Raw genomic sequence first — 22,343 nt, 5'->3', positions numbered from 1 at the left:
AATTTGAAGCCATTTCCTCTTGTCCTATCAGATGGTACTAGGGAGAAAAGACAACACGTGTGCCTCATTCCATCCTCCTTTCCGGAGTTGTAGAAAGCAAGGTCTCCCCCTCAGCTGCCATTTCTCCAGGCTAAACAACTCCAGTACTCAGCCACCTCTCCGAAGACCTCCAGACCAGCTTCATTGCCCTTCTCTGGATACGGTCTAGCACTTCAGTGTCCTTGGAGTGCAGGACCTAGCACTTGACCTTGCACAATTTCATTCAGTCAGCTTTGGAGAAAGCCCTTGGGGCTGTTCTTGCTGTGTCCAGGCAGGGCTTGAGCGGGGGAGGGGGTATCCCGGGGGTACCCGGCCCCCTAGCCCCGTTAAACCGCAGGCGGAGCCGGGAGCGCGCCGCAGCGAGGGGGCGTGGGTTGCTTAACCCCGCCCCACACCGACCTTGTTCCCGGGACGCGCCGCCGCTGCTGCTGCCGCCGCCTCCTCCTCCTCCTTCGGTTCGGGCCGGGTAGCCTCGAGCCGATCCCTGCTGCTGCTGCTGTTGTAACCGCTGCCGGTAAGACCACGTCCGGGCGGGTAGGGATTGCATTACCTTGGGTTGCAAAGTGGGGAATTGTGTGTTCGTGTTCCCCTGCCTTGCTTATGGCGGGCAGGGCAGTACGCGGGTATCACCCCAACACCTCCGGGAGGGGCATGTTGTACCGGGAAGGGAGAAAGGAGGTTGGGGACGGCAGGTTTGCAGCTGGGGACACCTTTGTGGGTGGCGGGGATCTGCGGTGGCTGCCTCCTTCTCCTCCTCCTCTTTTTCCTCCTCCTTCTTCTCCGTCTTCCCCACCGAGTAGGATCCACGCAGCTTTGCAGCGGATGGCAGCAGTGAGCACCCTGGGAAGCGTGTCCTGCTCCTCCCTGACACCACTGCACTGTTTTGCCTCCATCCTTCTCCACCCCATCACCCCCGCATTCTTCCCCACATTGCAGCCTCTGCCCTGTTTTTCTTCACTTCTTAGTTTTTTATCCCACCCACCAAGAAGCTTTTGGCCAAGGGGGCAGCCTGGCTGGTGTCAAGGGCTGCTCTTTTCCCAGGGGTTCACTTTTGAGCAGCTGCAGAGGTGGCTGCGGTCACCCAGGCCAGAGAGTGGCTGATGCAGGTGACCTTTGTGCTGTGCCTTCATACCCTGCACTGTCACTGCTTGGCCAGCATCAATCCAAGGATCAGACACCTCCCTTGTGCCAATGCACTGCACCTCTGGGCATGGCGCAGGAGCAGGTGAGCAGCTTGCTCCACTTAAAGCAAGTCAAGGTTTTTTTTTTCCCTTTTCTGTGGCATTTTGGATCCAGCCCCACCATTGCTACCAGCAGTCAGACCCATTGGTAACAGTGGCAGTGGCATCCTACCCTGCACGTTCCCTCCCTCTCCCATGGGACACAGCTGTGGATTTCCAATCCCGTTTTAATTTCTTCCTGAGATTTTTGTTGTGTCACCAAATTGCAAACCAGGTTTAGTGAGTTATCCCAAATTAATATCTAATAGGGCCAGGGACAGCAAGGTGTGACAGGCAGCTGGACCTGAGATTTTTTTCTGGTCAGGATGAGGGGGGTGTTACAAAGCTAAGCTGCTCCCTTCTGCTTTGCTATGGTTTTGAATGAGTGCTCCAGTTCAGCTTTGTCCTGGGAAAGGTGACGAGGGACTCTCAGGTCACAAATATCTGGGTTTATTGCCTACGTGGATCCATAGCACAGGACACGTGGGCTGCACTGTAACACCTCCCAGCTGCTGGGGACCTCCCCACTTGCCCTGCAGCAACCACAGCAAGCAGTGACGAAGTTTCCCACCAAGATGTGCAGATTTCTGCTTTGGGATTTGGGTGGAGGCATTTGGGAGGGAATTTTATCATTATTTGTGCTTCTTCTGTTATGAAATATCTTGGCGTGTAAGCAGCAGGGGAGGAGATGGAGACAGTGGTGTCTGGGGTCAGGACCAGTTAGTTGGCACTTGGCATGATTGTTTCCCCATCCTGCTTCCCTTTCCCTGCTGCTTCTTCAGGGCAAATAAAAACCCCATTTCCTTCTTCTTGCCCCACAGCAGAGGCCAGCATGACCACATCCATCCTATGCTAGGGTTGCCTCAAACACCTTGGTGACCCCCCAAGACCAGCTGTGAGGATGCGTGCTTGGAAGGCAGTGGCCAGCACGCTGGCACTCAGCGGCACTGATGTGGTGGTCACCACACTGCTCTACACCCATGGCCGGGGCGGCCGGGATGTCCTGCAGGACCTGAGGCACTTCAACATCTTCAACTCCCTGCTGGACATCTGGGGTGGTTGCCTCTACCGCAGCTGTGTGCTGCTGGGGGCCGCCATTGGGGTGGCCACCAATACAGCCTACGGCCCCCGGCGCCTCAGGGCATCGCGGACCTTCATCGCTGTTGTCTGCCTCCTCATGGGCATCTACATGATGGTGAAGCTGCTGCTCTACTCAGAGGTGCGGAGGACCATCAAGGACCCCTGGTTCTGGGGGCTCTTTGCCTGGACTTACGTGGCGCTGGCAGCCACTTTTGGGCAATGGCAGCTTCTGGCCTGTGTCACCTCCTCCCGTGAGGCTCTGGGGACTGGCTCTGAGTCCCGTGCTGAGGTGGAGGAGAGCTGCGACGGTGCTGCCCTGAGGGATAAGCGAGAAGAGGCAGCAGGTCCCACCATCCATAAACTGCTGTCCTACACCAAGCCAGATGCCTTCTTCTTGGGCATTGCCTCCTTCTTCCTCCTTGTGGCTGCACTTGGTGAGCAAAGGGACCAGGGCAGGCCATGGTGTGCTCCCATCCTCACTGGGAGGGAAGGAGCCATGGTCGGGGACTTGGCAAGATTGCTTTTTTGGGGGTGCTGAGTGGCACATCTTGCATGGGCTAGGTAAAAAATGCAATGGGGCAAAAAATATGCAGTGGTAGTGGACAAAACAGCTCCTGAAACATCTTGCATGAGAGCCAAGTATCCCCATGGTAGGGAATGGGATTGTTCATGGACCATTGCAGTTGGAAATACTGTGCTGATCCCACATGGTGGGGCTGAAACTCCATATCCTGTGCTTGATTGGCAGGAGAGACCTTCCTGCCCTACTACACAGGGCTGGCCATCGATGGCATCGTGGTGCAGAAGAGCATGGACCGCTTCTCCACGGCAGTGCTGGTCATGTCGCTGCTTGCCATAGGAAGGTAATTGCAGGTGCTGGTTCTGGCCCTGAGGAGGAGGGATTTGGGGTTTTCCCACAGATGGTGATGGGTGTGGCTTGACTCACCTGCAGCTGCTCTGCCAGGTCCCTGCCAGACCTTTGGGATGTGCTTTGATTTCTCTGTGCTGTCATGGCACAGAGAGGCCATGGTGGCAGTCACCAGGCTGTCACACAGCTGTCCATGTGCTGGCAGTGGGGGAGCAGAAGTGAATGCAGAGAACAGGCTCCACAGGGAACACTGCCCCATCAGCACTGTATCCCCTCCCAAAGCTTGTCACCACCGGGGCTAGGATTAGCCATCCTGGTGCTGGTAGCACCCAGAAGAGGTGTGGGCTGGTCTAGCCATCAGTTCCCAGGGTGGAAAGTGGTAGAGCATTGGTAAGGCCTTGGCCTGGTGTTGGGGTGTTTGTGTTGCTGAGGAGCGGGTTTCATGTCCATTGGTCTGTAACTTCTCTTATCTGCAATTAGCTCATTTGCCGCAGGTATCCGGGGCGGCGTTTTTACACTCATATTTGCAAGGCTGAACATTCGTCTTCGCAACTGCCTCTTCAGGTCGTTGGTGTCTCAGGAGATGAGTTTCTTTGATGAGAATCGCACAGGTGGGTTCCTCTTTCCTCTGGATTTGCTCTAACCCCTCTAGTCCATCCTGGTGTTTTTCCCCTTGGCTTACCCCACCAGCACACAGCAAACTAGGGGCAGCCAGTGAGGGCACCCAAGTGCTTGTGTTTAGAATTAACAGCAGAAAGCTTTTCCCTTTTGGCTTCCTCTTGTCATGGGGTTAGGACAGGATTGCTGAGCATCCTGAGGATGCCCCTTGCCACCCATGAGCATGACATTCATCAGTCTCAGGGCAGATGTGATCATCTCCAGTCATCCCCAAAACACCCACTTTCCTCCTCCCATACCTCCCATCCATGTGTGCTGGTCATCTGCCCTCCAGCTCTGCTTTGGGCAGCAGAAACCCCAGATGTGTGAAGCTTGCTGGGCACGCTTGTTGCTGTCCCTGCTTATGATTCAGTCCTGCTCTGGTCCATGCTGCTCTGGTGTGGTCCCAGCCCACTAGAACTTCTCACACATTTAATTTCATCTTGGTGATATTTTTAGTTTTGAGGCTGTCACCATATTTAGCAATCGCTGCACAGTGCCCTGGTAGCTGAGGACACGAAAGATGTTATTGCAAGTGGGATACAGGTAACCCTAGACTTGCCCAAACACATGGGAACTCAGCTGTACTCAAATATGGAACAAAGTATTTAGGGATTCAGGATGATATTTGCTGCCTGTAGTGTTCAGCTCTACCAAAGGGTACTACAGGAACTTTATCCCTTAGTAGGTGGACCCATGACCTCAGGGTCATCTGTGTCGGCCAGCAGTCCCTGGTGAGCTCCTGGAGTTCATTTAGAAATGAACTTGGAGTTTTGTTGACAGCTCTGTAGGTGCCTTTAGCAGTCCAGCAAACACTCCACTCACACACCTGCTGCCCGTCTGATTGCTCACAGAGTGCCCTGCAGTGTAGGGTGCTGCCAAAGTCACCTTTACTGTCCTGCAGCTATCCATAGTGACCCAGGAATGTAGCTTGTGCCTTCAGATGGATTTCTTGTCCCTTATGCATGCAGCAATTCAAGGTCCTCTATTTTGCTTTGCATCTACAGCAGTGGGGAGTTGCCCCACTTCCATGCCACCCCTCAGACCTCTAAGCTAGGGGCTGGCCTGAATGGAGAGCTCCATCTGACCCCTGGCACAGGACATGAGACACAGCTGGGCAGTATCCTGCTGGGGTGACATGTCCCTGTCTCCCCTTCCCCTCGTTGCTGCAGGGGATGTCATCTCCCGCCTGACATCGGACACAACCATCGTGAGTGACCTGGTCTCCCAGAACATCAACATCTTCCTGCGCAACGTGGTGAAGGCCACAGGGGTGATCTTCTTCATGTTCAGCCTCTCCTGGAAGCTTTCACTTGTCACCTTCATGGGCTTCCCCATCATCATGCTGGTGTCTGATATCTATGGGAAGTACTACAAGGTAGGCAGGGCTCTTCCCCTTGGGAAGCCATCATGGAGATTATGGGTGGCCTTGGATCTGGTGGGACCAATGCTTCAGTGCTTTGTTGCTGCCAGTGGGGGCAGGAAGACAACATTAAACCTGTATGGGCAGATAAGTGTAGCCTCAGCTCTTACCTTGCTTCATGCTCAGGAGTGGAAGCATCTCAGGTCTGGCAAGAGAGGTATCTTGGCCGTGAGATGTCTATATGCAACTGCTTGTCTCTGTACAGCCTTCTCTGCCTTTGGAGTGACATGGTGGGGATTAAACTCAGTGCCAAACTCCTTCCATCTGGTTGGGGCTAATGTGGGCCAAAGTCTGTTCCCCATGTAATGCCTCATCCCATGGACCACGTGAGTCCTGCAGTGCTGCTCCACATGCCAGTTCTCGGTGCTTTCTGCTGTGCCAAGGACACCATGTGAATAAAAGCTGCCAAAATAGGGTCCTTGGGTACCCAGCCATAGCTCCTCCAGGTCAGGTTCTCACTGGAAGAATGGAGCTGCCCTTGGTCTCTAGACTCGTCCCTGATGTGGAAGCTCCTGGCAGGGCTCCTGAGGCAGGCTGATCCTGTCCCATAAGGACGCTGGGAGCAGCAGCATTGCCCAGGCTTCCCAGGTGGCCCCAGACATGGTAATTCACCTCCTACAGGTCTCTCCTTGGAGACAGCACAACAAATCTGTTCTCCTGGCACAGCATCCCAGGCTGACTCAAGGTGTGGGATATATTCCAGTGTTGAGCCTTGTCAGCCATGGCCTTGGAAAATGTCACTGTGCCTTCTTTTCCAAAGCCCAGCAGAGCTGGGGGTGTGCAGGGACATGTGCCACGGGCAACCTGGCGCCTGCTGAGCCACCTCTCCATCCTCCTGCTCCCTGCAGAAGCTCTCCAAGGATGTGCAGAGCGCCCTGGCCAAGGCAAACAACACTGCTGAGGAGACCATCTCTGCCATGAAGACTGTCCGCAGCTTTGCCAACGAGGAGGCGGAGGCCAACGTCTACTGGCAGAAGCTGCAGCAGGTTTACAAACTCAACAAGCGGGAGGCCTTGGCTTACACCTACTACGTCTGGTCCAGCGGGGTAGGTGACCAGCACCAGGGCTTACCCGAGTGCGGCTAGGGATGGGCAGGGCATGGTGCTTCATCCAAAGTACACGTGGCACGGTGCACGTGCTTCTCCTCTGCTTCCAGGGAGCTTTGCCGGGCAAGCCCAGCCTTGATGTCTGCTGCCAGTAATCCTCCGTCTCTTCGTTATTAGTATTTCTTCACTCATGGCAAACCATGCTCCGCTCCGCCCCGGGGCAGCACTGCGTGGTGCTGCTGAGCAGTCTCTTTTCTCTTGCAAATCAGAATATAATTGATAACTGCTCAAGGTCGAGGAAAACCCTGTGCTCCTCTGCTGCTGCATTGCGTGCCTGTGCCAGTTCATCTCTGGGGCTCCAGCTGGGAAACAGCCACAGCGTTGGTTGAGCTTCTGCTCAGAAATGGAGATTTTCCCTGTGTGGGTGGTGGCAGGGGGAGGCTGCTGGGGTTTGGGTTTGGAGGGCTTTTTCTTCTTCTTGCCTTTTTTGGGTGGCTTGTTGGGTTTTTTTTCCATTTTTTTTCTTTTTTTCAAAATACTTTTCCATTGTTTAGGACCAGATGGTTTACTGGTTTAGCCCTGTACGTGGCACTGGTGTGACATTGCACCTTGAGTACTGGGTTCCATTTTGGGCCCCCCCTTACAAGAAGGACATTGAGGTGCTGGAGCAGGTCCAGAAAAGGGCAATGAGGCTGCAGATGGGTCTTGAACACAAGTCCTATGAGCAGCAGCTGAGGGAAAAGAGTTTTTTTCCAGGCTGGAGGAGGATGAGGGGAGACCTTCTCACTCCAAGCAACTCCCTAAAGGAGGGTGGAACCAGGAGTGGGGGGGGAGTCTGTCTCTTCTCCCAGGTAGCAAGTGATGAAAGAAGAGGAAATGGCCTCAAGTTGCATCAGGTGGTTTAGGTTGGTTATTGGGAAAAATTTCTTCACCAAAAGAGCCATTAGGCATTGGAACAGCCTGCCCAAGGAAGGTTAGGTTATGGTTGGACTCAATGATTTTAAGGTCTTTTCTAACCAGGCAATCCTATGATTCTGTGGTTTCAAACCTTCACTTGAGGCTGCCCTTATCTCTGCACATTCAAGGATCTGAGCAGCTACTGGTGAAAGGTTTGTGAGTTATGCTGCCCTCATGCAGCTTTGGGAGTCTTAATGGCTTCCCAAGTCTGTAAGCAAAATCTGGAGCATTTCTAGCATTGTTCCCTGGATCCCATGTGAAGCTGAAACATGAACTAGGTCAGCACAGAGCCCACAAAGGAGGCAAAGCCCCTCAAAAACTGCTCCTGCAGGGCTCACATATGAAGAAGACAATGCATTTAACACAGCCCTGGCAGAGCCTTTCTCAGAGGGAACACAGGATCTTCAGGTCATGGCAGAGAAATAGAGGAGGAATTTTTTCTCCCTTTTTTTTGTTTTTGCTGTGTGAGTTTATAGCCTGTGCCACAAATGTCACACAGAGCACCAGGGCATCACTGCTTTTCTGAATACCTGGGCAGCATGGAACAAAACCAGCTGAATAAAACCAGGGGCTGGTATTTGTCATAGCAGAGCTGATCTGTCTCTTGCACTGATTGCAAATGAGAGTTTAGGTTGTGCTTCAGGGCTTTGTACATGCAAGGAGGATTTTCTGCATTAACTCTTGGCTTGATTTTTGTGTTCTAAAATAAAATGTGTCACGGTCCTAGAACAGAAAGCTCATTTTAGGGGTGAGGTGACTGCATGCATTGGATAATTTGAGCGTCAATTATTATTCTTGAGGACGTTAGTCCAAGAGAGACATTCATGAGAGGCTCTGTTATTTCAGATAAATTCTTTCTCCTTGGCAGTAGTCCCTCTAGACTTCTATTTTGTTGAAAGATGCCAGCCCAGCTCCTTAAATCATCCCATGGTTTTGAGTTGTTTTTCCCTTCTCATATCCATGCTAGGCCTGTCAGGTGCACGCTGTCAGGGATGCTTAGGTCAGGGCTCAAAGAATAAATGCCTTTCATTGTGGGCTTTTGTGTGAGCAATTACAAAACTGTCAGTTGTCCTTGCTGATTTTGGGGTGTCTTCTTGCTTTCAGATCACTCTACTGGTGGTCCAGGTCAGCATCCTTTACTATGGTGGGCACCTCGTGATCTCAGGGCAAATGACAAGTGGAAACTTGATTTCATTCATCATTTATGAGTTTGTCTTAGGAGACTGCATGGAGGTGAGTCTGGTTTACCCCTCTGTGCTACCCCCTATCAGGAGGACATTTGTCTTCTAGAAGGTCCCAGGGTAGTCTTAGGGCCAGATCCAGTGCTGACTTTCCTGCAGCATGTTTCCTTGACACTGTGGCTTTGCCCACCAGTGGGATGATTCTCCCCTGTTGCTTTGCCTTCACAACCTGAACGCACCCAAAGCAGCTTGTCCCCTGAAAGGACAACCAGGACCAATGGGGTCAGGCTGCCCCCACTGAGGGGCAGACTCCTGGCTGCCTCCCAAGCACATTTCCTGGCATGAAGGACGCAGGGATAACAAAGCTGCCTGTTAAATTTCAGGCTTCATTAAAAAAAATAATTATATTACTTTTTTTTCCCCCTTTCCCTGGAATAGGCTGCAAGCTGCTGCGTTGGCAGTGCGTTAGCAAAATGAGATCGGGGGTGGGATGGCAGAACCCACTCAGGGCTGCCTTCCCCTTGCAAAGGCATAAGCTTGGTTAGTTGAGGCAGAAATGATCAAGCTGAGGTTTCCTCGCAGCCAAGTGTGGCTTCAGTGGTGCTTCAACAGCAGTGCAGAGCTGGAGGCAGCTCGCTCGTCTCTCACCATCTGTTCAGATGACTTGAAGGTTCTGGTAGTGTTTCCAGGCTGTGTTTTCAGTGTGTGTTTGGTTTGGAGGCTTTTCTTTCCTCCTGATGGGAAGGGCAGTTGCAGTACAAGCTGTTCTGCAGGTCTGGGTTTAATATAGAGAGGACCCAACATGACAGGGGATTATTCCAGGGAAGCTGGTGCCAGCATGCAGTCATTGTAGTTGAGGCACAGTGGTAAATCCACTAAGACCAAATCAGGGCAGGGAAGAGCCTTATCAGCTGCCAGACACTTGTCTAGAGGGTCCAGCCTGGAGCTGCTGTGTATGTGAGATGTGTGCTAGGGAATGAGCCTGCTGCTCTCAGCCTGGTGCCGTGTGCTATCCTGTGTGGACTCTGTTCCACCATTGGGTTGAGGAGCTGCCAGTCTTGGGCTGAGCTGAAAGAATGATTTTGCTGGAAGTTCTGGTCATCTATATCCTGGTGCACCTCTTCTCTCCCCATGTGTTTCCTTCTTCTATTCCCATCTGAGACTAGCCATGCACAAAACCTCATTAGATACCCTTTCCCTGGGTAGTCCATATAGCCCCTCCATAGCCTGCAGAGGAGAAGAGCTTTCTTTTCCTGTGTCTGATGATTGTAGCTGATGTCAGATGATAGAAGACTTGGGAATGTTTCAACCTTTCTCCTTCTGAGTAGCGCTGATTGACTTTTCTTTTTCATGGGAGGGCCTCACCACTGCCTCTTCCCTTCCAGTCTGTTGGCTCTGTCTACAGCGGCCTGATGCAAGGGGTGGGAGCTGCTGAGAAGGTGTTCGAGTTCATTGACCGCAAGCCAACGATGGTGAGCGACGGCTCCCTGGCCCCAGACCACGTGGATGGGAAGGTGGAATTCAGAAACGTGACGTTTTCCTACCGCACTCGCTCTTCAACACAGGTCCTGCAGGTGAGCCCCACGGGTGCAGAGCACTCCCTGCCATGAGGCACCACGTGCTGCTTCTCCATTGCAGCAGCAGCCGCCCCCAGGAAATGTCAGCTGCCCTTCTGGAAATGCCTAAGAGCAGGCTCACAGCACACTGGAACACAGATCTTCAGCAACAGCGGGTGTTTGGGGCTGGCCTTCCTTAGAAGGAGAATAAAGCCCTTGTTCACCACTCAGGCATTAAATACGTCAGCATGGCACAGGGGCTCCGTGCCAAGCTGCCTCAGACCATTTCTGTGGGAGAGGGGCTGGGGTCATGGGGCAGGGGGAAGCAGCAAAGAGGTTAGTTTGCTTTGCAGTTTTTAGAGGTCCTCCTACATCAGCAGGCAAATTTAATGCAAGTTTGGAGGCTTCTTGCTTCCTCGGAGCCAGGAAAGATGGCTGATGTGGCATGTCACCAGCCTGGGAGTCAGCAGAGCCAAATTTCAGCTACCTTTCTTGCACAGTGCCTGAGCTGCTGCCCCAGGACCATGGGAAAAGCCAGGACCTGACCATGCTCTTCCATCCATGTTGCAGAATGTGTCCTTCACCCTGCACCCTGGCAAAGTGACGGCACTGGTGGGTCCTTCAGGGAGCGGGAAGAGCTCCTGTGTCAACATCCTGGAGAACTTCTACCCTCTTCAAGATGGGCAGGTGCTCCTGGATGGGCGTCCCATTAACATGTACGATCACAAGTACCTGCACTCAGTGGTACGAGCGACTGATATGTGTATTCTAGCTATTGCCTGCTGTGATCAGAGGGGATGGATGGTAGTGCTGCATGTTGCTTTGGATTTGATCTGGCAACTTCTGAGATGTCCAGAAAGCTGGAGGTGGTCCAAGAGATGAATTCAGATAATTTGTGGGGGTGGAAAGGAAAAGGATAGTGAGTGGTTTCATGGGGAAGGGGAAGCCCTCCAAAACCAGAACAAAAACCATGTTTTGTTTTGTGGGTTTTGGCCAATGCAGTATAATTGTGGGCTTGGTTGTTGGTTTAATTATCTAAATTGGATTTGGAAAAAGAGTTTTGCATTCCTTCAGTACTTTCTACCTTAAGATCTTAAAATAATTCTCTCAGCTAATGGGGAGTTAAACCTCTCAGGATCCTGGCACCATCTGGAGCACTAGAGGGGCTGGGTGATTTGCCTGGGAAAGGGGTCTGGGCCCCTTGGCTCTCCTCTGTTTGTCAGCACAGATCAGCCTTCATCTCCTCTGCAAGTAACTGCCTTCTTTGTTTGCCCCCAGAGCGAATGGCTTCACCAGTCAGCATGAAAACCTGAAAACAATTGATCAGAGACAGGCTGGAAAGCCAAAGTCAGTGTGGCTAATTGACATTCCCTGCCCGTACTGAGCAAAAATTAAAAGACAGGCTAGTCTTTCAGTTTGGAAAGCCTGGCTTGATGTTAGGAATGTGGGGAGAAGTCGATTAAAATATGACCATATGACCACATCCCACTGGCTCTCTTCATGCTCAGTTCTGAGCAATAACTTGGAGGGTTCCATTTATTCCCATATTGAGGGTCCAACAAAGCAGGATGAATGTGAGAGTAAGCAGGAAGGGCTGTAAGGTAGGACAGGGAGGCTGTTGCTAAGCAATTAAGGAATTGCAGCAGCTATGTCCCTAACTTGCTAATTTAGGATTGAAAGATGCAGGAGGGCTCAATTCACATGGCTCAAGTGTGAATTGCCTTGAACAGCAAATCAGCCAGAGCCTGAGAGAGGGTCTTTCCAGCAACTGGTTCCCCCATTCTGGGAAGAGCAAACAGTGATGGAAATCACAGAATCATAGAATTGTTAAGGTTGGAAGGGACCTCAAGGATCATCTAGTTCCAACCCCCTTGCCATGGGCAGGGACACCTCACACTAGATCAGATTGTTCAGAGCCACATCCAGCCTGGCCTTAAAAACCTCCGGGGATGAGGCTCTACCACCTCCCTGGGTAACCTGTGTCCAGTGTCTCACCACCCTCATGGTGAAGAATTTCTTCCTAACATGCAATTTGAATCTACCCATTTCTATTTTTGTTCCATTCCCCCTAGTCCTATCATTACCTGACACCCTAAGAAGTCCCTCACCTGCTTCTTGAAGGCCCCCTTCAGATACTGGAAGGCCACAATAAGGTGGTCTTGGAGTCTTGTCTTCTCCAGACTGAATAGCCCCAACTCTCTTGGGTCTGGAGCAAAAGCACAGCAGGGTCTTGGAGGGGGTCACCCATCCCAAATGCCAACATACCAGCCCTGCATCAGGTTTCTTTTCTGCAAAATGACTTTCCAACAGACAATGCAAACTAGACTGGGGCTGCTGCTGAGCACCCCATCATAGAATGATTTGGGTTGGAAGGGACCTTTAAAGGTCATCTAGTCCAATACCCCCAGCACTGAGAAGGGACATCTTTAACTAGGTAGGTAGCACAGAGCCCCTGAAAGCTCACTCTGAAGCACTTTTCTGTGTTGGTTTAATGGTGGGGCTCTGCCCACTAGAGTCCTTACCCAGCAGGAAAAAATGCTGATGATCCAAGACACCAGCTGGTGTTCTCTGCTTCTGACCCCCTGCTCTTCCCTTCTTCCCTGCAGATCTCTCTGGTGAGCCAAGAGCCGGTGCTGTTTGCCCGCTCTATCGCAGATAACATTTCTTACGGCTTAGCTTCAGCCTCCTTCGAGTCGGTTGTTCAGGCTGCCCAGAAGGCCAACGCGCATGCCTTCATCACCGAGTTACAGGATGGCTACCACACAGGTACCAAAATCCCTCCTTTTGCATTGCCTAGGGAAGGCAGAGACTCTCCCCTTGGGTGGAAAGTCAGGCAGGTAGTGACAGACACAAGTCTATGACAGCTTGGTGGCAGTGTAGAGGCGTCTGCATGGAGAGGTGCAGCACCCTGAGTGCTTTTTGGGTAACTGCACTGTTGGAGGACTTCTGAGCCTGTCCCAGGAGAGCAGCAGCAGAGTGAGTGATGCATATCTCACTGAAGCAGTCTGGCTGCTGGTGCCTGGCAGTGTTACAGAGATGTGGCATGGTAGTCTGTGTTTCTCAGTGCAATGATCAGGAAGAAAGCCCAGAACCCAGGTGGTTAGCTGTGGGCACCTCACCTGCAGAGGAAGAAAATAAACCTGGGATAAATCCAGAATAGTAAAAGCTGCTGTGTTTGGGACTTCATGAGGAGGCAGGTCAGACAGATGATGGTTCATGTTTATGAGAGCCAGCAGAGAAGTCCTGCTTTCTCTCAGTTCTGCCTCAGTTGTACAACCTCCAGGGCCTGATTTCCAGAGAGAGATGGCAGTGATGCAGCTGCACTGGCAAGAAGCAGGGGCATGGGGTTGAATGACTTACCAGACTCAGGGACTTCTCTGAATTGTTTCCATAAGCATCAGTCTCTCAAATCCTAGGACAATAGTGGCAAACTTGCTGCTGGAGGGACAGACTGCCCCCTTAGGGATGTTGAACTCCTCTAAATTGCTCTGCCAAGTCAGCAGAAGCATTTACCTGGTCTTTGCTTCAAAGTGTGGCACCCCCCTTCTGATGCTGTGGATGGGAGCTGAATTTGATGGCACTCATGATTTTTATTTTGACTTCTTCCTCTCTCCCTCGACCCAACAGAGGCAGGTGAAAAGGGAGCCCAGCTGTCAGGTGGCCAGAAGCAGAGAGTGGCAATTGCCAGGGCCTTGATCCGAGCACCCCCAATCCTAATCCTGGATGAAGCCACAAGTGCACTGGATGCAGAGAGTGAACATGCGGTGAGTGGCTAACTTGGATGTTTGGGCCAAAAAAACAGTCTGGGTTTGAAGGAAAGGCTGTAGCTTCAATTTTCATCCTGTGGACAAGCTTAGTCTTGATGTGTTGCAGTCAGAGGTTTGGGTAAGATGCTAATTCCTGACCAAAGAATTTGCTTCCAACACTGCTTTAGCTACCAAGAAGGGAATAATCCTGTGCTCACAGGACAGCCCTGATGAGTTGGGGATCTCTGCCCATTTTGCTAATGTGGACAGCATTAACTGGCACACAGCAGCTCTCTGCAGCCTTTGAAGACAGGATATAGAGGTGGACCCTAAGAAATGGTACTGCAGCTGGGAGAGTAGGACTGCCTGAGCTGCAGTGCCAGCTGAGGCACCAAAGAGACTACACTTGCTGGAAAGGCCCTGAGCTTTCTGTGAACTGAACTGGTGTATCTGACTGGGATGTGACAATCAGTAGCAGTTTGGCCTCATGGGTTTAATGACATGAGTTAGTTGAAGGTGGAAGTGTGAGGATGTGTCTCCCAGTCCTGGGGCATGAGTGCTGCTGGTCCATGGTGTGGGGCAGCACAAGCATCTGCCCTTGGAACAGCTTGTTGACTCCTAGGCCCTCAGCCATGTGCATGGTATCTGATGCCAGCCAGGGGCTGATTTTGGCTCGCAAGAACTGTCAATGTGATGTGTGTCTGGTGACCATCTGCCTGCCTTTAGACTTTAGTGCTATTGTCTGTCTCTTGGCTGGAAAACAACTCTGTCTTGCTTTGCTTTGATACACCCAGGATATAGCCCCACTTTTCTGAGCAGCTGCTTTTTCATCGCATTATAGAATGGTTTAGGCTGAAAGAGACTTTAAAGATCATCTACTTCCAGGCCCCCTGCCATGGGCAGAGGTACCTTCCACTAGCCCAGGTTACTCAAAGCCCCATCCAACCTGGCCTTGATCACCTCCAAGGTGGGGGCATCCACAATTTCTCTGGGAAATCTGTAATATGTTTCCCAGGTATTGTCTTCCTACAGTCCATGCCAACACCATGCAACCTCCAAATTTGGGGCCCAGTTCTAACAAGAACCCAGCTTGCAGGATCAGACCTGTGTGCATGCCACACCTGCGGGCTGGCTGGACTCAAATGGTCTTTTGGGTTGCACAGCAAAAGGTGGGAACTGGGATGGACATGCTGGTGCTGGTAGTGCTCCAGGGAGAGTTGTGTCCTCTGTGTAACCAGAGAGCAAACTTGTCCAGAGGTTGCTTAACAGAAACCACAAAACTGCTGTTCTCTCTGTGCAGAGTTAGATAATGGTTGGACACAATGATCTTAAAGGTCTTTTCCAAACAAATCAAGTTTGATTCTGTGATTCTTCCAACACAGAGCTATCAAGGCTCAGGCACTAATGTCTTGTTCTCCCACACAGATTCAGCAGGCAATTTATGGTGACTTGGAGAACCACACAGTGCTTGTCATAGCTCACAGACTGAGCACCGTCGAGAAGGCACACAACATCATTGTGCTGGACAAGGGCCGCGTGGTGCAGCAGGGCTCACACAAGGAGCTGATGGAAGAAGGAGGCCTTTATTCCAAGCTGGTGCAGAGACAGATCCTAGGGCTGGAGGGAAGCGCTGCGGACAGTCACCAACCTGCAGCCCGGGGGGATTCAGCGAAGGCACCTGGCGGGTTGGAGGAAGAGTTCAGGATAGACCATTCCCTGCCGACCGCGCCACAGGACGATTATAACAGTGTGGCTCACAAGTGAGAGCAGCGGCGGCCGGCGCTGAGACGCTTGCTGGGACGCTGGGAGAGGAGGCAGCTTGCGGCCGGGCCGGCGCCACAGGGCGCTGCCCGTGTGCTCACCCCGCGTCACACACCCCTGCACACACCGCACACACTGCAGAGCTTCCTGCATTGCAGGCTGGCCGGCCCGCGCCAGCTGGGTACACAGGGAAACGGATTTGCTCCAGGGAGTTGGGTCCTTAGCGATTCCCAGCGTTTCTACTGGGCTTCTTTTCTTACTACCAGTGACTCCTCTCGACTGGGACTTTTCTCCCATTGATATGCATGTGTAACTGCTACTAACTGTAATGGGTGTTAAATGCATGCATGGAGGGGAAGATTGAAAACCCCTTCAGGGATTTCAGGGCGTAGCTTCTGTGGCTGGATAGAAAAGCGGTAACTGTAAAACCAGGGCTTTTCCTGCTGTCAATCCATGGGGCCAGGCCAAGGTCTCCCGAAGTCTGTAGGGAGCTCCTTTTGGCTTCGGTGAAAACTGGATCAGTCCCATGGGTCTGAACACCAGGAGAGTTTTGCACTGAGTGCCTGCAGGCTCAGGCTCACAACCATTACTGCTGAGCTTGGTGGGTGTTTAAGGATGAGAAGTTTTACCGTAATTGGGTTAGGTTGTGGGGTTTGGTTGTGGGGTTGCTTTTTTTGTTTGCTTGGTTTTGGTTGGCTGGTTTGGGTTTTGTTTGTTTTGGGTTGTTTGCTTATTTGTTTGTTTGTTTGTTGGGGGGATGTGTGTGTTTTTCTTTTGGGTTTTTTTATTCAGTGTATTTGTGTGCACTGTGCAATGTCTGTCAGGCTCCAGCATCCATTGAAAATTGGTCTTTTTTAACTCAAATGCCCAGTACTGGATTGGGGGGGGGATACCAAAACAAAACACTAAACTACAACAACAAAAAACCCACAACAACAAAAACCCCACGACAACAGACAGGCATAAAATACTTAAAAAAAAGCACTTTATAAATCCCACCAAAGCTTTGCTCAGTTTCAGGCTGTGCTGGCAACTTCACTGCATGGAAAAATCCATACAGTCACTTTCCTTGAAGTCCAGCTTCAGCTGCCTGAACTTTAAAGTGTGTTTCTTTGAATATTATTTATTAACTTACTTTTAGTGTGAGGGATGGACAGGAATATTTTGCTCCTAGCCCTTTTGGGTAATGGCTCTGGCTTAGTAGTGTCATATCCTGCCATAGCTTGGTGGAAAAAAAACTATGCAGCCAGACAGGTGCATTTATGTGGGGAAGGTTGACTTCAGACTGTGTGTAGTTAAGGAATTATCTCAAGCACTTTAGCTCTCATGTTTTCAGATATTTGAATGCTGCTGTGTTCTACTTTTTGGCAGGACTGCATTTTGTTTTGTTTTTGTTTAGTGATGTTTTACAAACTCTTCAGTGTCCTTGAGGAGGGATGCTCAAAAACCAAAATACTACCTCTGCCACTCAACATCAAGCCCATGTAGGGGTGGGTTTTGCATTCAGGGTTTTTCAGGTAATGCTCATCTGAGATGATGGCTGAATGCAGCTGCACACTGCACATGTTCTGGCTCTCTGACAGAGAATGACAAGAGGAACCCACAAAGAATTAGGTATGTAAAAGACTTCAGCATCTGATAATAGCTGTGAGCCATAGCAGTAGGTATAACCTGTTTAAGAACTTGTTTTCATCCCGAATCTCATCCCGTAGTCAGTCTTGCACGAAAGGGCAGGCAGCCTAACCCATTCTCAAAGCACAGCACTTCGTGACTGCAATCTTTTCAGCTGCTTGCTTTTGTGATATGATAAAAATCTGTGTCTCGGAAGAACGAGAGAGCTCTTTCTGTCTTATCTTGCTCCACTTAGGAAACTTGTCACACTGTGAACTCCCCAGTTCACCCTGGTAAGTGGCCCTGCATTCCTGCTTGATGAACATTTGCACTGTGGTTATGAAGACGTTGGGGGTTCCATCCAGTGCTGGTAGGCAAGTGATTAATTCTGCATTTTTTATCAGTACCTGGGAGCAGAATGTGGCCAGCAGCTCATAGAATTGGAATTAATTTCTGTTTAATTGAAAAACTAGGTGGGGGAGGGAACAAAAGGGGTTACCTAGGAACTAGGGAAGCTGACTCACCCTGGGAAGCGCTGGTAGGACAATACTCATTAGTACACCAGATGCCAGAGAAGAGAATCTGATCGTATCGTGCATGTCCCTCCCAGGCGGTACTGCAGAAAGGACTGCAGGATACAATTGGATTGGTTTTATTGCAAAGACTACACTGAGTTTCAGGAAGGGAGCCCTGCTTCTCAAGCCTGTTGGGATGATAATCCCAGCATTGTACTCCCAGGTTAAAGCCAAACAGCTTCAACTGAAATGGCACATTGGAAGCAGCTGGTTGTCTCTGCTGGTGGCACCAGTCCAAGATGATAGCTTTGTTCATTGCCACAGGTGCTGAATTCTCTTTTGCATCTAGATAACTCAAGGCTACTTTTCCACTGAGCCTTATATCTTGTGGCTTGAACAAGTCCTTTTATTGTGCTGTTGGCATGTGACAAATGGATCTGCCCACGTTAAAGCCACGCAGGTTTTATCATGGCCTGGAAGCCTGGTGGGAGCTCCACACACCACTGGGGAGCCAGCAGTACTCATCTAATGCAGACATTTCTGCTGTCCCAGTAGTTACAGAAAATCCTGCTTTTCAAAACCATTCCAACTCTGACTTCTTTTTGAAGTGAAACTCAGGGTCAGAGGTGCCTACTAACCTACTTAAACACAGCAGTAAAGATGAGCTTAACTTAGTGCAGCAGTGGGAATTATTCTAGTGCTTGCACACAAGCAGCTTCTTGGAGCTGCCCCATCCCTGGGGCCTCGCTGCCTGTGGACAGTCTCTGTGTGTCAGGCTGTTCTGAGACAAGGCCACTGTTCCCTCTGAAACCCTGAGCTGTGCTATTTTGTGGCTGTGGATTTGCCCGGAGTTGATGATTACATGGGAATGCCTACAAGAGCTGTTCAGGAGCTTCTCAGTTAGAGTGATGCAGATAAAGAGTTTCCCCTTCTCAAAAGGGACGAGGCCTCTCTGCTGGGAACTCAGGGGTTTTTCTGAAACCTTAACTCAGGGAACACGGCTTGAAATTCGTCATGGCAGAATTGGAAGCAATTAGACATCTGAAAGCACAATTGATTACCAAAGTTGTCTGTAGAATCCATGGCAGGTTGTTTTCCTCACTATTAATAAAGCTCTAACCATTCCCTTTAACAGGTATAACCACAGCTTTATTTGATTTAAACATCTGAGAACCCTATCCAAGACAAAGTTCAACAGTAGATGCTGTAGTCCTGGCAGTTCCCTAAGGACATGTATTTACCCTGCACCTTTGCACAGACAAAGGTATGTGGCTGACTGTCCCAGTAAATGAGAACACTGTAATGGAGGAAACACAGCTGTGTTTATTCCAATGACCTGTCTGCTGGTGCACCAACCTCTGCCTCAATAAGCAACTGTGTTTGTTGCAGTGGCTGCACTTTCTAGGGCTTCAGCAGGTCTGGAATGACCACAAGCAAATAGAGTATTTCTAGCTTAGGTTCAGAGGTGCATCTTAGTCTGGGTGGGGGAAAAAAAAAGTAGGATGTGACTTTCCTACTTTAGCTTCACTGTGAGCTTTAAGGCAAAGTATTTGCAGGTATAGAAACCTGCTCCTCTTGTCATGCCTGTGGCTCCCTGAAACGAGGGGAGTATAGTACTAACAATTCTTGCTTTCTCTCAGACAGCAGGACCACTGTTCTCTCTCAAACAGGACCACTCTTTCTCTCCCAGGATGCTGAATATGCAGGTCATTTCCATGTGTGAAAGAATCTGGATTATGAAATCTAAACAGAAATATGGACTATGAATAATATATAGAAGGGAAATAAATTACAAATAAGCCTGGAGACTTATCTGTCCATTATTGAGCAACCAGACTAATAAGGGTTAATAAAGGCCAAAGATTAGACTTGCAAATTCAGTCTCTGTGTAACCAACCAGTTTTTCCAGGAAAAGAAAAGAAGTTGTTGTGAAGGTGACTTGCAAAATATGTCTAAATCTAATAAATATGCATGGGTGCACTGTTACTGACCATAAAAGGATAGGAGGTGGCAGAAGGAAATCCAAGATCAAGTTTAAAAAGAAAAAGAAAAACTCTTAACATCTCATTTAAAGTAGGCTGGATGCCAGTTCTCCCCAAGAATGAAGCCTGACTCCTTATTCACCATGACATGATTTCCACTGTAATCTTCCTAGTTTTTTGTTCCCTTTCTCCTGTAATAAGCAATCCTGACTTCTGTCCTGTGCCTGCTTACAGTTTTAACGTTCATGAATGCTGTCCCCCTTCAAGAGGATTTCAGCAAAGGCAAATAGGAATGGGTTGCTGATAAATCTCAGCCTGCAGCACTACAGTATTTGATAATCCTTGTAGCCTGGTTTATCTGCAGTTCTTCATGTTTTGTGTAACTGATGTGCTGTCACAAAACCTTTATTTTCCATGAAGAGTGCTGAGTGGAAAGACACTTCCCTACCTATCCAAATAGAATATATAATTGTACAAAAGCAGCTGACTCCTATCTTGTCTCTCAATTTCAGCTGCTTTTCTGGGCTACCTGAGAACTCAATCACATGTAGATGCTGATCACAGTACTCAAAACCTGATGAGATTTCATACAGACACTTGCCCCCACCACCACCAGAACCCAAACATACCTATAGAGGGAGAACTGCTGTTTTCAATGAGTTATATTTTCCCTGTGCATTTTGTGAGGATTTCACTGTTCTGCATTATGCAGCTTCTAACTTCAACACAGATCACCACTGACTAATTTAAATAGTCCATTCCTTGGAGTCTAGAGCAGTGAACTTCCATCAGCCCCATGCAACATAAACAAAAATCAGCTAGTTACAGAAAAGTTTCTTAAGTCACTGTAAAACATCTTTCCTGACATCATATTGACAATACAATTATTATCATACTGTAGTGCCCTTCACCAGAGACACTCATCTCTACAAGTGTTACTCAGTATGACATTTTCTCCTCCACCCTCACCTGGGATTGAGCAGTTACCATTATTCTTCTTTTTAAGCAAAAGGCACTATGGTTGATGGGAGCTGAGAGCTCTGCTCAGGCTCCCTAGAGAAAGGCAGTGGTAAAACTAGATTTACAACATGAAGCTGAGTCAGACTCTTCTAAACCACATTCCCTCCATACCAATTACGTAGCTGTGCTATGAAGTTAAAATCAGTGACATTCTTGGGAAGAAAGGGCTTCTTTCAATTCCTCAACTAATTCCTCTGTTTGTGTGTGTCTGTATGTGTGTGTCTGTGTGTGTTTGTATGTGCAGTTTAACAATCTGGTTTAACACAAGGCTGAAACTGTCATCTTGGTAAGCGTATGCAAAGATGGTATATGAATGTGACAACTATCTACTGTTTTGAAATAACAAGGTTCAGTTGTAGTGGCCATGCAAACCCATGTCACTGCTGAGGGGTACAGCTGCTCAGTCCTCTGTGCTCTGAGCAGATCACCCCACACAGGAGTTCACTACACACCTCAGCAAAAGGCAGGTGCAGTGACGTGGGTGAGTGGACACATACCTAATCACCTCCTCCCCACCTTTAGCAAGCTTAGCTCAGCTTCCTGCTGCACAAACATCTCGCTCTTACCTACCTCTGAATACACTCAGTTTACATCATGGTTGTACAGCAGCTCTACACTAAGCAGGCATAAGGTCAGGAAGCCTTCCTCTAGCACGGATGCCTTCTTGGGCTTTATTACCTGTGGATAATAATGACAAGGGGAGGATCTGGGGGGTGAGGGGGGGTGGGTGGGGGGGTGAGAGAGATGTGGAGAGATGAGTTTAGTCATAAGACCAAAGAATAAATGTACAGCTATCATGCCTTCACTCAGCTGTGCTGGGAAATAGTGTCCTTCCTGCATGTGACTGCTACACCATTACATTTTAGTGGTGTAATAGCAGAGCTTGAGTCAGTTCACTATATTGATTTTTTTTTTTCCAGTTAGATAAAAAAGTATCAAATACAAAGGACAATGACTAAGTGGCAATTCCCTACCCTGTTCCACATGGTCATTCTGGTTCTCTCTGGTGTTGCACACAGAGAAACCAACACACCCATGCATTAGCAAGAAAAGCAGGCAGGAAAGTGATGCATGCCTAGCAATGCATGCAACTTAGGCTCTGTTACCACAATTAATTATTTCCAGACATAATTGTCTTTATCAATGATGCTAACATCACTAGTAAATGGAGAACTGCTGCTCCAAAGTGTTACCACAGAGTACCTACTAAAGGATTGGTGACTTAATAGGTACAAATCATAAGTACAAAATGTAGCTATGCTGTTGTAATTGATGCAGAGCTTCTGCTACATTACATTTCAAAAGTACTTAAATTCATCAGAAAATACATCTTGACAGATCATTTCTTCACCTTCACTCTTCAAGAATGAAGTGCTAAAGATGGACAAAAAGCCCTGGCACCAAACCCTGGCAAGATGTGATTCTTTGCTATTTTTAACCTAAATAGGTATTCAGCCTAGGCTTGAGAACAATAATGCAGTCAGTCTGTTGAGATTTACTGTAGCCAAGTCCCAACCTGGTAAGGAAGCATGAGGTAAAGAATTTTACGGCTTTCCTTCCTAATGTACAAAGGAGAACAAGTGCCTATGGTTTTCTCAAGCAGGAGCAGCAGTTCTACCCGGTATTGCTGTAGAATCATAAAGGTTGGCATTAAGATCGAGTCCAGCCATCAACCCAACAC

General features: G+C 49.4%; 1 protein-coding gene across 6 annotated transcripts; it reads left to right on the top strand.

The window, feature by feature from the left end:
* The first annotated feature begins 479 nt into the window (after positions 1–479).
* ABCB9 (ATP binding cassette subfamily B member 9) lies at positions 480–18,885 on the top strand. 6 transcript variants are annotated; one of them, XR_010990477.1, is made up of 13 exons: positions 480–553; positions 2,084–2,773; positions 3,088–3,202; positions 3,688–3,818; positions 5,037–5,242; positions 6,136–6,333; positions 8,395–8,523; positions 9,857–10,045; positions 10,598–10,771; positions 12,634–12,793; positions 13,655–13,791; positions 15,199–17,148; positions 18,796–18,885. XR_010990477.1 is itself a non-coding variant. In XM_068163497.1 (12 exons), the coding sequence occupies exons 2-12, from the start codon at positions 2,161–2,163 to the stop codon at positions 15,535–15,537; spliced, it is 2,391 nt and encodes a 796-aa protein (XP_068019598.1). In that variant the 5' UTR covers positions 480–553; positions 2,084–2,160; the 3' UTR covers positions 15,538–18,802. The 6 variants fall into 6 exon arrangements, 1 of the variants encoding a protein (XP_068019598.1); XR_010990476.1 differs by having other exon boundaries at positions 15,199–17,438; positions 18,796–18,884; XR_010990474.1 differs by having other exon boundaries at positions 15,199–17,519; positions 18,796–18,876.
* The last annotated feature ends 3,458 nt before the right edge of the window (positions 18,886–22,343 follow it).

Source organism: Melanerpes formicivorus, unplaced genomic scaffold (assembly GCF_026170545.1).
Source record: "Melanerpes formicivorus ecotype bairdi unplaced genomic scaffold, bMelFor1.0.p_v2 SCAF_72, whole genome shotgun sequence".
In the NCBI taxonomy this organism is placed as follows: domain Eukaryota; kingdom Metazoa; phylum Chordata; class Aves; order Piciformes; family Picidae; genus Melanerpes; species Melanerpes formicivorus.
Note: the sequence above shows the minus strand (reverse complement) of the source record. Positions and strands in the feature narration are given on the sequence as shown.